The sequence below is a fragment of the Tachysurus fulvidraco genome, chromosome 10 (genome assembly GCF_022655615.1).
Source record: "Tachysurus fulvidraco isolate hzauxx_2018 chromosome 10, HZAU_PFXX_2.0, whole genome shotgun sequence".
Lineage (NCBI taxonomy): Eukaryota > Metazoa > Chordata > Actinopteri > Siluriformes > Bagridae > Tachysurus > Tachysurus fulvidraco.
The window spans coordinates 22,177,383-22,190,344 of record NC_062527.1 but is presented as its reverse complement, the minus strand read 5'-3'; the positions used below and the strand labels follow the sequence as shown (position 1 = coordinate 22,190,344).

General features: G+C 38.3%; 1 protein-coding gene and 1 non-coding gene across 2 annotated transcripts; both read right to left on the bottom strand.

Annotated features, from left to right (window-relative positions):
* Positions 1 to 5,493: 5,493 nt before the first annotated feature.
* LOC125145712 lies at positions 5,494 to 12,705 on the bottom strand. Its single transcript, XM_047819786.1, has 8 exons — positions 12,562 to 12,705; positions 11,315 to 11,407; positions 10,853 to 11,042; positions 8,219 to 8,331; positions 8,023 to 8,121; positions 7,890 to 7,917; positions 7,499 to 7,779; positions 5,494 to 7,360 (listed from the first exon to the last, which is right to left on the bottom strand). Exons 1-7 carry the CDS (start codon positions 12,703 to 12,705, stop codon positions 7,604 to 7,606), a joined length of 843 nt encoding a protein of 280 aa, XP_047675742.1. The 3' UTR covers positions 5,494 to 7,360; positions 7,499 to 7,603.
* LOC125145803 lies at positions 11,126 to 11,255 on the bottom strand. Its single transcript, XR_007144280.1, has one exon. It is a non-coding gene; the product is annotated as a small nucleolar RNA SNORA3/SNORA45 family (small nucleolar RNA).
* Positions 12,706 to 12,962: the final 257 nt, after the last annotated feature.

The following is a 12,962-nucleotide window of genomic DNA, read 5'->3' as shown; positions in this document are numbered from 1 at the left end:
TTATGGCTATGACTGTGTACTAACCTTACTAAAATCAAGGCATTTCAATTGCATAAATTGAATACGGGTCTATTTCTGTACTTAACCCATACATGAGGCGCACGGGATTATAAGGCGCACGGGATTATAAGGCGCACTGTCTTATAAGGCACACTGTCTTATAAGGCACACCATATTCTAAGGCGCACCGTATTATAAGGCGCATGCTAAAACATACGGTCTACAAAAAAGGTAACAGAAGCAAAACAGTGAGTTTAGTTGAACTTAATTCTACTATTTAACAACACACACATTATTTTTTAATCAATCTTCTCCCAAAAATCCATCAAAGTCCTCATCTACTGTGTCTTCTTAACTTGGTGCAGTACATTTTCTTGCTTCCCCCACTCCCGAACCATAGCTACATTGATGTTGAATTCTTTCAGCTGCTTTATTCCCATTTACAACAGTGTAACTGATAGCCTGTAGTTTGTATTGTGCCTTGTAAGCATCTGATTTTTATTGGCGGATGGCAAACCAACTTAAGGTGCATTTACCGCCACCTACTGGACTGGAGTGTGGAGCGCATAATGGTTAGGAAGAAACAAATGTTGTTCTGCAACATAGCGGTAGTTATACTGTACCTACCGGAGGTGTGGCGAAGGTAAGCGTACGTACTGTACGTATTACGTAATGTCCTCTGATTGGTTTATGGCTGCCAGCGTACGTAGTGTATGTATTACGTCCCTGTGTTAGCGGGAAATGGTCCGACAGTCAACCAAGCGGAGCGCTTACTAAAGTCGCACAACATTTGAGAAAATTTAAGGCTTTTAGGTGCGCCTTATAGTGTGGAAAATACTGTAAATGTTTAACTTAAATGCACTCGTGTACATTAAATAATAATGTACAGGCCATCCATCGCGGTCAGGATCATTTCTCGTGCGCGCTGCTTTATTTCTGAATCCAGGTAATGATCTTTGTAACGCGGATCAAGTACAGTCACGATGAAGTGCAGAGGATCCGAACAGATCTCAGTGAAACGTGTGCTGACATACAGTACTCTAAGGGTGTACTTTTCATTGTTTTCACTCCGTGATCCGTCTCAACCCCTTTGCTTAAGAGACGCTTTAGTGCTGCGCTTTAGTGCTCCGGGTTTTTTTTTTTTCGGTGATCAAAGTCTTGCACTTTTGGGCCATTTTCGGCCGAAAATTTTCGGTGGCCGAATATCCGGTGCATCCCTAAAAAATACTTACCCTCATTTATTTGCTCTACTTTGTGTGCTCACTAATGCTTATACAGATACTTTGTTCTCACCTTATAGCAAAACCTTAACGATCCCGGGTGATGATGGAAGCTTGGCTCCATGCTTTATTGCAGTTTTTGTGATTTTAATACCAATTTGGCCAGAAGTTTGTGGAAACCTGACAATCACACTTATACAGAAACATTTTATTTGGTGCTGATTGCAGCTGAAGCCCTAAAGCCTGATTTTGAACGCTTGTACGTTACTAATGAATATTTTAACACCACCTAGCATTCACATCATACACCTTGTGACTGCTCACATCCTGCATGTGCAACGGTACAATATTGTTTTATCTCATGTGCTGAATCTCGGGTTAAAATAACACCTATCCTAAATTCAGCACATAAACGATTGAAGTAAACATTAAATTGTTTGGTGTTTTGTAGCCTAAAACCTTTATAGTACATTCTACCTGTGCATGTGCATGAAATGTAGTGGATTTAATGAACATATGCATCTGGATGGGTTAGTGGTCCCTTAGAGTTCTCTTAGCCTCGCTGTCCTGTGAGCTCTTAGAATAGGCATGACATTTCTATTCTATATTCAACATGACAATTCATCTCAAAGCAGTTCAGCAGGGTGGAGATCAGGGCTCTGTGGAGGATCGTGAAGTTCCTCTACTTCATAAACCATGATTGGTTCAGAGCTGTATTGTCAGGATGGGCATCTTAGTACCAGAGGTGGGAGTAAGTCACATGTGCAAGTCACAAGCAAGTCTCAAATTTGCGACTCAAGTCTGACTCGAGTCAAGTCATATGACTCGAGTCCCCCATCTCTGCTTAGTACCTGTGAAGGGATATTGTAATGCTTCAGTACACAGTATATAGACATCCTACACTACTGTGTGATTCCAAAAACACTTTGTATTAATAGATTGGGGGGAAAAATCACATGAGTGTGTTGGTCAGGTGTCCATGTACTTTTTGGCCATATAGTGTGTCTTTATCTTTCTTTGTTTGCATCTTTTTACATTGTCCTACTTTTCTTTCTTTTCTGTCTTTGGACGTTAAGACCCATGAATTTGCTAAGAATATATACTATAAAACATTTATGAACAAGTAAATATAACATGGAGTAATATTTAATAGTATAATGAATATTTGAATTATTACATATATATAGATACTATATAAGTTTCCAGTTTATTTAGTACACTCGGGTTTCGGGTGTAGTAGAGAGGATCTCTGTTTGTTCCAAGGGACCTACTGTATGAGAGGCAGTCAGTAATTCAAGACCTACTAAGTTATATAGACCTACTGCTTTTAGTCAGCTTTACTCTGTCAGGTACCTGAGTGTAGCCCTAGAGGAATTTTTTAAATCTATAAGTGTGAATTCAAAATAGGGCGGCACGGTGGTTTAGTGGTTAGCACGTTCGCCTCACACCTCCAGGGTCGGGGGTTCGATTCCCGCCTCCTACTTGTGTGTGTGGAGTTTGCATGTTCTCCCCGTGCCTCGGGGGTTTCCTCCGGGTACTCCGGTTTCCTCCCCCGGTCCAAAGACATGCATGGTAGGTTGATTGGCATCTCTGGAAAATTGTCCGTAGTGTGTGTGTGTGTGTGTGAGTGAATGAGAGTGTGTGTGCCCTGTGATGGGTTGGCACTCCGTCCAGGGTGTATCCTGCCTCGATGCCCAATGACGCCTGAGATAGGCACAGGCTCCCCGTGACCAGAGAAGTTCAGATAAGCGGTAGAAAATGAACGAATGAATTCAAAATACATTTTTTAAAGTTTAAATTGATATTTATTTCTACTGAACAAAAAACTCCCTAAGAAGATAAGTCATCCTAATTATGGTCGGCAAAGGAAAAAAACAATCACAAAACTCTTCCTCGTTCATGCAAGGAGTTATAGACAGTATTGACAGAAAAGTGTCCACAGAGCCACACTTACCGCCGTTTTACAGATCACATCACGATTTAGCTGTTTTATTGAAGCTACAGACAGAGTAGAGAGTGTCGACTTAGAGACGGGCTCTGAGTTTCACTTCCTCGCACATTGTTGATCAGAGAGCTCAGACTGACTAGGTGTGATAGCACCGGATCTGGTTACTTTTACTAAGTTTATGATTACATTAAACATCTTTGGCCTACAACATCACCTACATATGTCTTATGACACCACTTGTAATATTTTGCAAGGCCTAATACTTTACTTTGGTTATAGTATTGTAAGGAATAATACTTTAATTATTTCTAGTAAGATTTTTCATAACAAGAGAGAGAGAAAAAGCAAACAAGTATAAAAATTTATATTATATATATATATACAATTTTAAATATAAATGATACATTTATTTATTCAATTTAATATAAATATCTTAAAATATCTACATTTCAGGGTCTTCATTGTCCAAAGATTATAAACACTACCACTGTAGTATATTTGTGTAGTGTTAACTATTTATCACTATTTACTGGCACATATATTTTTTGTAATTGGAAAGCTGTGGAAGCTCATACAATGACATGCTGTGCCAGTGAGGACACGTGTATTATTATGTATTAATGTTTCAGACATTTATACTGCACACAGCACCTCTTCATACACACTCACCGAAAAGTGTGTGTATGGTGGAAATTGCTTCAATTCTGTCTGGCTTTTTTTTTTTCTTCCATGTTTAATCCATGCTGATGTAACAAAGCCGTGCTCTAAATAAAGCGGAGTGAAAGACATGACTGTGCTTCGTTTCATTTTAAATGCAGATCATTTAAACATTTCATAAAGGTGATAAAATGTATATAAAACTTTCAAATGTTCTATATTTTAAAGTTTAAAATGCTCAAGTTCTAGTTTAGGACGTTCCTATGCTTACAAGCCAATTTACAACTCTATAAACAACACACTCCAGCTCCTAATGATATAGGATGAGATTTCACAAGTGTAGTTATTGTCCCTTGTTCTTTATCATTCTAATAACCTTTATGTGATGATCTTACATGCTGGTGATCAGCCATAACATGAAAACAACCTGCCTAATATTGTGTAGGACCCTTTGGCCCACCAAAACAGCTCTGACATGTTTTATTAAAGACTTTACAGTTTTATATATACAGTACAGACCAAAAGTTTGGACACACCTTCCAAAAGTTTGGACACACCACCTTTTCAACAGGACAATGACCCCAAACACACCTCCAGGCTGTGTAAGGGCTATTTGACCATGAAGGAGAGTGATGTGGTGCTGCACCAGATGACCTGGCCTCCACAGTCACCGGACCTGAACCCAATGGAGATGGTTTGGGGTGAGCTGGACCACAGAGTGAAGGCAAAAGGGCCAACAAGTGCTAAGCATCTCTGGGAACTCCTTCAAGACTGTTGGAAGACCATTTCAGGTGACGACCTCTTGAAGCTCATCAAGAGAATGCCAAGAGTGTGTAAAGCTGTAATCAAAGCAAAAGGTGGCGACTTTGAAGAACCTAGAATATGTTAGAATTTGTTATGTACGTATATAATTCCACACGTGTTCATTCATAGTTTTGATGCCTTCAGTGTGAATCTACAATTTTCATAGTCATGAAAATAAAGAAAACTTTGAATGAGAAGGTGTGTCCAAACTTTTGGTCTGTACTGTAATTACATTATATATATATATATATATATATATATATATATATATATATATATATATATATATATATATATATATATATATAAGTGAAAGAGGAGCAAAGTGCACAGAATAGAGGTGTGAAAGTTAGTGGTAGGTTGAATGCATGAATGTAGATTTGGTTTTAACTGAAAGACACCCTGGTACAAACATGTGGTTCCAGCCAGGGTTGATTCAGTGTGTATAATTCTGATAAAACCATCTTGAGGAATTTTACTTCCACCGGAGGGTTACGGAGTTGAAGAGTTCAGTGTTGGGTAAAAGCTGTTATGAGACACGGACATGTTATACGACACAATAATTAGATTTAAATAATTGGCTTATAGAAGCAAATGACAGACAATAGCAAGAAAAATACTGAAAAATTAAGAAACATACAACTAAATAAGAAAATTAGGTCTCACCATACACAAACATTTACACCTAGATACTTGAAGTTGATGGCATTCAAATTGCATTAAAATTTTGTGTGAGGGTTTTGTACAAGCTAAGGCAGAGATTGTGCACAGAAGAAATTACCTCACTGTAGTAATGGGCGATATAAACGATATACGATATAAACGATACAACATTGGCCTACGATAGAGATTTTAATTCTATTGCACTATCGCGATAATGCATGTTGATGACGCAATCTACCCGCGAAATTTAGAGCCACGAGCTGCAGCCGGCTGCAACGAATCATCATATTCGTCATCTTGAATAAACGTGGCTGAAAGCGTCAGCGAAACAGAGGAGCTCGTTAAAAAGACCGGTGCAACATCTATTATTGGTTTGGATTTAAGCCGTCCGACGAGCAGCAGAAAAATATACTCTGTAGAGTGTGTGGGGCAAAAGTTCCAGCTAAGAGCGGTAACACGACTAATCTGTTCTACCACCTCAAAACTAAACATGTCGTTGAATACCAACGGCAATGCAGCCGACCGCAAGATCCAGTACGAAGAACGCATGACAGAAAATACAGGAACTGATCCAAACCTCAATCTAACAGTCATTTTCAAAAGGTACTCCTTATATTTGGAAGAGCTAACAGGCTAACGCTAGCGCTAACATGCTAACACCAGACAGTTTTTCCTGTGCTTTGCATATTTTGTGTCCTTTAAGAAAATAACTACATTTGCACTTTTTACTGTATATATGGCATGGCACTACTGTAAAGAAACTTTTATACTTTAAAAATTCTCTTTTAGTTGACGTATATGTTCCTTATACTGAAAGTATTTTACTTATTTATTTTGTGCTTTCATTTAGCACTTGTTTTCATTTGAAGTATGTGCACTACACTTGGAAGAATTTTCTTTATTTAAAATAGCCATGCCTAATACTGGAAGTATATCCCTAATTCACAGTGTCCATTTTTTTATTAACAAGACACCAGTTTTAATTTCATTAGGAGAACAAAATGTTTAAAAGCAAATGCGTTACCTCGGCTGCAGGTTTGAAATATGCTTTTATTTAAAGTATCTGTGCATTTACACAGAATAATTTTCTTTGCCTAATTAATACTGGAAGTATTTTCAGTACAGTGTATGTTCCTTAACTAAAAAGACACAAGTTTTTATGTTCTCTGCAACTTGGGTGGCATTTAAGAACCAAGGACTTGAACTAAGTATAGTGCCTTTTAGAAGGAAAGACTTATTTATCTGCAACATTTTGTTGTACAATTACAGTTTTGCTTTTTCACAATAAATGTTCTCAAAACGACATGTTTCTTTATTTCTTAAAAAAAAAATACATTTAGCAGTTAGGCTTTCCTAAGGGTCTGTGTAACCTGTTCTGAAATAGTTCTATTATAATTTATATATCGCAATATATATCGTTATCGCAAGAGGCTGCAATGTATATCGCAATATGGATTTTAGGCCATATCGCCCATCCCTAGTATTGGGTCACCTGACATTTCCTGCTATATGTGGTTTTCTGATCTCATCCCTACTGAACACCTTTGGGATGAATGTGAACGCTGACTCCACCCTACCTCACCTACATCAGTGCCTGCCTTTCGTAACACTCTTGTGGCTGATGAACACAAATATCCATATACATACACAAACACATATATATATAAATAAAACATGATGTCCAGTTAGCAGCATGACCCTGAACAGGTAGTAGTTTAACTTGAGTAAAAGAGTGTAGTCACTACTTCTACTTTTACTGGAGTCTTTTAAAAAATTAGTATCTGTACTTCTACTTGAGTAAAGGATGTGTGTACTTTTGCCACCTCTGGGTATGATGTGAATGCTAGGTGGTGTTACAATATTCATTAGTAACGTACAAGCGTTCAAAATCAGGCTTTAGGGCTTCAGCTGCAATCAGCACCAAATAAAATGTGTCTGTAATATATATAAAATAAAGTGTGATTGTCAGGTTTCCACAAACTTCTGGCCAAATTGTGTATTAAAGTCTCAAAAACTGCAGATCCAATAAAGCCTGGAGCCAAACTTCCATCATCACCCGGGATCGTTGCTGTAAGGTGAGAACAAAGTAACCGTATAAACATTAGTGACCACACAAAGTAGGTCAAATAAATGATGGTAAGTATTTTTAGTTACTGTGTTTAATAATACATACACTAACATTACAACGTCAAAATGTTATACTTACTTTATTACTCAGTTCCAGCACCAGCACCAACACATCCACCACAACACACACAGAGCGACCACTTCCCACCAAACGTGATTGCGAGCTAAAAACCATGCAAGACAATTACACAATGAGGTATTCGGTATTATAAGTGAAAAAATCATTGGTCAGATTTCTAAAGGAAAACAGATTGTCGATATTCCATAATTTACTGTGTGATACGTCAGAGTGACAAATGAATGTAAAAAAAAAGTTATACTCACCTGCTCCGTAACTGTAAAGTGCCTCAGTGGTTTGTACTACAGAAAGGCAGAAAACATGGATTCAATCATGTAAAAGAGCATTTGATAAGTTTTTTCCTACCCAATTTAAGGGAAATTAAATGTACTGTAAGTAGACGTGTACTCACACTTGTAGCAAATGCAATTGTCAATGCGCTGAAAAAGAAAGACACAAGACGCAATCAATTCAATCATATATAGTATATGGAGCTATTAAACAATATAAGGAGAAATAAAACAATCATGTTATAGACAGTTTACCTTTGGAATGATGCAGTTTATGCTCAAGTGAATTTCAGGCAAGGTGCATTGGACATTTGTATTTGGAGACGGTGTTAATTCGCGGATAACTGTGCCATCCTACATGTGGAAAAACCAGCATGAGAAAACACATGAATGTAGATAGTGACAACTTCATCCATTTAGCACTGAAATATTTATAAATGTTTGTATTCACCTTGTCCTTAATAGTCCACCGACACTCGTCTTTATACCGCTCATACCATGCATGAGTGTCTAAAGAAGTGTTGCCGCTGCTGTCACAGGTGACGGCTTTCTCCTGAGAACATTCTAAGCAGAAAAGTTTGGCAGTGTTTAGCTTCCACTATGTACAATATAGGGCTTTTCAACTGCAGTTAAATAAAAGGTCATCATCCCTTAGATTCTCTCTGGTCAGATTCTAATAGCACATACAACACATTTCATACACAACATCAACTCTTAACTCATTTACATAATATTGCATGCGTGATGTACATAATATAATGTGGATCTTTTTTAATTGCACTGTTTGCACAGACGCATTTAATGTGTCTAGGACTAACTAACTGAAGTCCTGAGCTCACTGTACTGCTTCAGCTATATATGGTTTAAATGGCAATAAAAGCATCTTGACTAGATTATAAAAGATTTGTGGTATTCAAAAAGCTTTAAAAAGACATTACAAATTAATTTATGCAACATTTATAGCCGGTATACGTTATAGGTCAAATATTCAATAGCTAAATATTCGATATAGCTATCGAATATTTTAGTAATTGAGTATTCTACCAGAAATTTTATTGATTAATCAAATAAAATTAATTTTTGCTTAATTAAAGAGCAATATTAAATATACAAGAGAACATAAGACGGGTCTCTTACAATGTGAACAATGACAAAATTGAATAAGAAGAATTAAGTACATTTACAGTAAGTGGCAAACATTCTGGGCTTTAAATGAACCCTTTTCTTAGATGCAAAAAAAAAATATCCTTTCAACTTTCAAATTACTTTTTTAAAATATTAAAACTAAGGCATACATTAAAATAAATAGTAATAATAGTACAAAAATACTGCCTTTAAGTCATGCAACTTGACTTTCAGGACTAAAAGATTCTAAATCTACAGCTTAGCCATAACATAAGCCTTTACTGTCTTCTTGGAAAACTTTGTGGTGTTTAAGAGGCAAAAACATGGACAGGAACTTGGACTTAGAGTCATGCATGGTTTCACACCGAGTGCTTTAAGCATATACATTAATCAGAATATAAATCTCTCTCATTCTCTGTGTGTGTGTGTGTGTGTGTGTGTCTCTCTCTCTCTCTCTCTGTCATTCTCTCTCTCTCTCTCTCTGTCATTCTCTCTCTCTCTCTCTCTCTCTCTCTCTCTCTCTCTCTCTGTGTGTGTGTGCGTGCTTTAAAAGTTTGAAGGAGCATGTGATTGCAATGAAGAAAGCAGCCCGCACGCGGCCATGCCCTCAAATCAAAGGACGGCAAACTCCTCGCTTTCCGCTTTGACATAAGCACAATGTCTCAAGAATGTGACGAGCTTTAAAAAGAATTAAAAAAGGCTTTGAGGCAGAAGAAATCCTCGATAAATTTTTGTAATCGAGTTACTCAAGTAATCGTTTCAGCCCTAGATATATCAACAAGGATTTAAAATGTTTCACACACTCAGTAGGGTCACATCAGACCACCATAGATCTTAAATAAAGCACTATTGCCCCTTTCCCCCCGAGGCAGTTTGAGTGCAGGTTCGGAGCCTAATTTAGAACCAGTTCTTTCTGTTTCGACCGCCAAAGCACCGTCTCCGAACCAGGAAAAGTGGTTCTTAAGTAGCACCAAAACGTTGCTGGTCTAGACTTAAGAACCGCTTGTGTCAGGGGTTGTGGGCGGGGCTGTGGGCGGGGCTACTGTTATCGCATTTGATAATAAACATTAGTAAACTTAAGGTACAATACACTTTTACTTTACCGCGATATGATCAGTTATCAGCACACATGATAGTAGGTAGCTACACGCTAAGGCTAACGTTTTTCTGTGTTAACGATAAAATAACGTTATGTACTTTATCGATCACAACCTCCGTTTATACAGATTACACGGAGCCGCACGTACACGTTTTATTCGCCGCGTTTGGATGCCAATGTAGGTTCGCAAAGCCATGAGCATTAACAGTAAAGTAACATCCGCCATTGTTGTTGTGTTTGTGTTTGTCGCTGCTGCCCTAACGTTGCTGGGACATGTGACACGTATACAGTGACGTCACACTCGGCGCTGTGATGCTCTCTAGCCGGTGAAAAGGCAAACCGGTGCTTAGAAGGTTCGCCAGTGGAACCAACTTTGAACCTGCACTAGCGCTAGCTCTGAACCAGCACCCGGTTCTTTCCGGTGGAAAAGGGGCATAGGTGTCTCCGATCGAGTTCAACGGCAACGATGTTAGACCTACTGTATATTAACCTACTCTATACTTCTAAACTCAACAGTTTTCAAACTGACAAATCAGAGTGATAGCACAGGACGTGTGAAACACGTGAAGGTTAAAAAGAACACTTTATAAACACACAGATGACGGATCATAACTTGGATGCACGAGACTCGGTAGCTCATGAAATAGATGATGTTGGTTACCGGTGAGTGCGCACATAAAATTTGCAAAGTATCTCAAAGTATTTGTAAAGTATTTTAATGTAGAACAAAACATTACACCGAGGTTCTGAACATAACGCATCACCAAGGACTAAACATTCCAGGATTTCTGTTACTATACATCAAGTCATGTTTCCTGTGTGAGATTATGGATAAAAAAGTGTGTGAAAAGTGTTACTCACTGTGCGCATTTGCAAGGACGTGTCCGGAGAACAAAATCAAATACAAAGCAAGAAAGAGCTTCAGTAAAGTCATATTCTCGAAGGCGTGTTTGACGATGCACACAGTCATAAACATCATGGAGATGGTCAGATGCTCCACAGTGGAGTGAGGGAGGTACTTGGCATACTTCTCCTTCACGGCAATGTAGTCCTGAAGCAGAGAAGATGCAGGAAATTAAACATAAGTGAAAAACCTAACACAGATTAGCTCCGAGCACACACGAGTCACACGAGTAGTGTTTCTGAGCCGGTGATTGGCTGAGCGACGGAGAAGCATCAGCCAATGAATAAGCAGAGAGATTAATCTGCGAGAGCTATAGCACACCAGGACACAGACGGGTCAGGATGTGACTCTAGCTTCGCTCTGTTACAGACAAAACACAAACTTTTAATTATCCAGAGGAGAGTTTTCACAAGTCTGACCTGAAGGGAGATGTCATTGATCTGCACATCATCCGTGCTCCACTTCCCAAACAGTTTGATCTCGGGCGTCTCGGCCACAGCCGGCGCAGTCTCCTAGTCCGCCATTCTGAAGAGAAACCAGAACAAACTCAATCATCCCAGTGATGTTACACAGGCATTATGGAACTCTGATCATTACACCGCAGGATGACGACCGGGAACCGAATCTACCCTCCTAATTAACCCAATAATCCACTTCCTGCTTTTATTGATCACTGTATAATTTATCTGCTAACGGATAAACTATTGTGAAAACAAATCGAGTTAAACAAACTCATTTCAATTTGTTTCCAGTCCGCCTCAATTTGTCCGAATGTGAATGTGAGAGCAATGTAAATGTGAGTGAATGTGAGAACAATGTGAATGCGAGAGCAGTGTACTTTTGCATAAGAAGTGAGAGAAATACACTTTTGTTGTGTGCCACAATTCTAGTATTAAACATCTGCTGTAGTTTAGACACGTCAAATAAACATTATACAGAAAATGAAGCTCTTTTATATTAACATTCAACATTTTGTGCGATTTAAATAAACAAAAACAGTCAAACTGAAAAATGATGACATCAGAATATTTACTAAAGATGTCCCATGTCTGCAGTTCTACAGTTTACTGAGAAAATGCAGAAATAAAAAACCAGGAGTTTCATGTTAATATAACTAAATATTAACACAAAAATATAAACATAATTATTTACTCATTATTAATTGAATTCCTTTTGTACAAACTGGACATGTAAAACAAAGCGAATAATTATCAGACACCGAGCTAAACGTGCGTTAATGACGTCTGTGGAGAATCAGACAGTGTAATAAATAACATCGCTCACGCACACCGACATGCTAGCATGCTAACGCCACATCAGATAGAGATGAATTTATAACATTATAAAATTAGTTTAGAAACAGAACTGAACTCATCAGAACATGAATGTAGAGTTAAAATGAAGTAAATGATCAGTTTAACCCCAGTGCGTTTGTGTGTGTGTGTGTGTGTGTGTTAAAGCACGCGTTAGCTTTAGCTCCAGACCCTAATGGCCGACAGCAGCCTCGTGCACCAGATAAACTACAAACCTTTCACTTTTTAAACATTTATCTCCACAAACACAAACCCTACAGCTACCCTATGACTCCCCGCACACACACACGACGCACAATATTCCGTTTTTACACGTTTTTAGACGTTAAAACAGACTTTTTTTTCTCACTCACAAGTGTCAGATCTCCACACAGCCAACGAGACAATGGCTTCTGCAGCACGAGATGAACATCCGGTCTCACCACGGAAACAAATGTTTGCAACATCCTGTCCAGAGACAAACTGTTTCCTGTAGAGATTTTGTTCAAACCGACCATCGAAAATAAACTCTCTAATGAATATGTTTTTTTTCCATTGGATGTTGCGTTAAATCTTACCCAGATACAATAGTGCTATTTTCTGATTGGCTGTTGTGTAGCCTCTTTTTTTTTGATTAGTTGATGTGTCAGGCTTGACTAAGAACTCCAGGGGAGACGCACTTGATTCCTGCCCGATTCCATAGAGACAGCGGTGCGGACTGATACATTTCGGGTGCTGCGGCTTATTAAATATATGATAAATAGTCAAAAGGTTT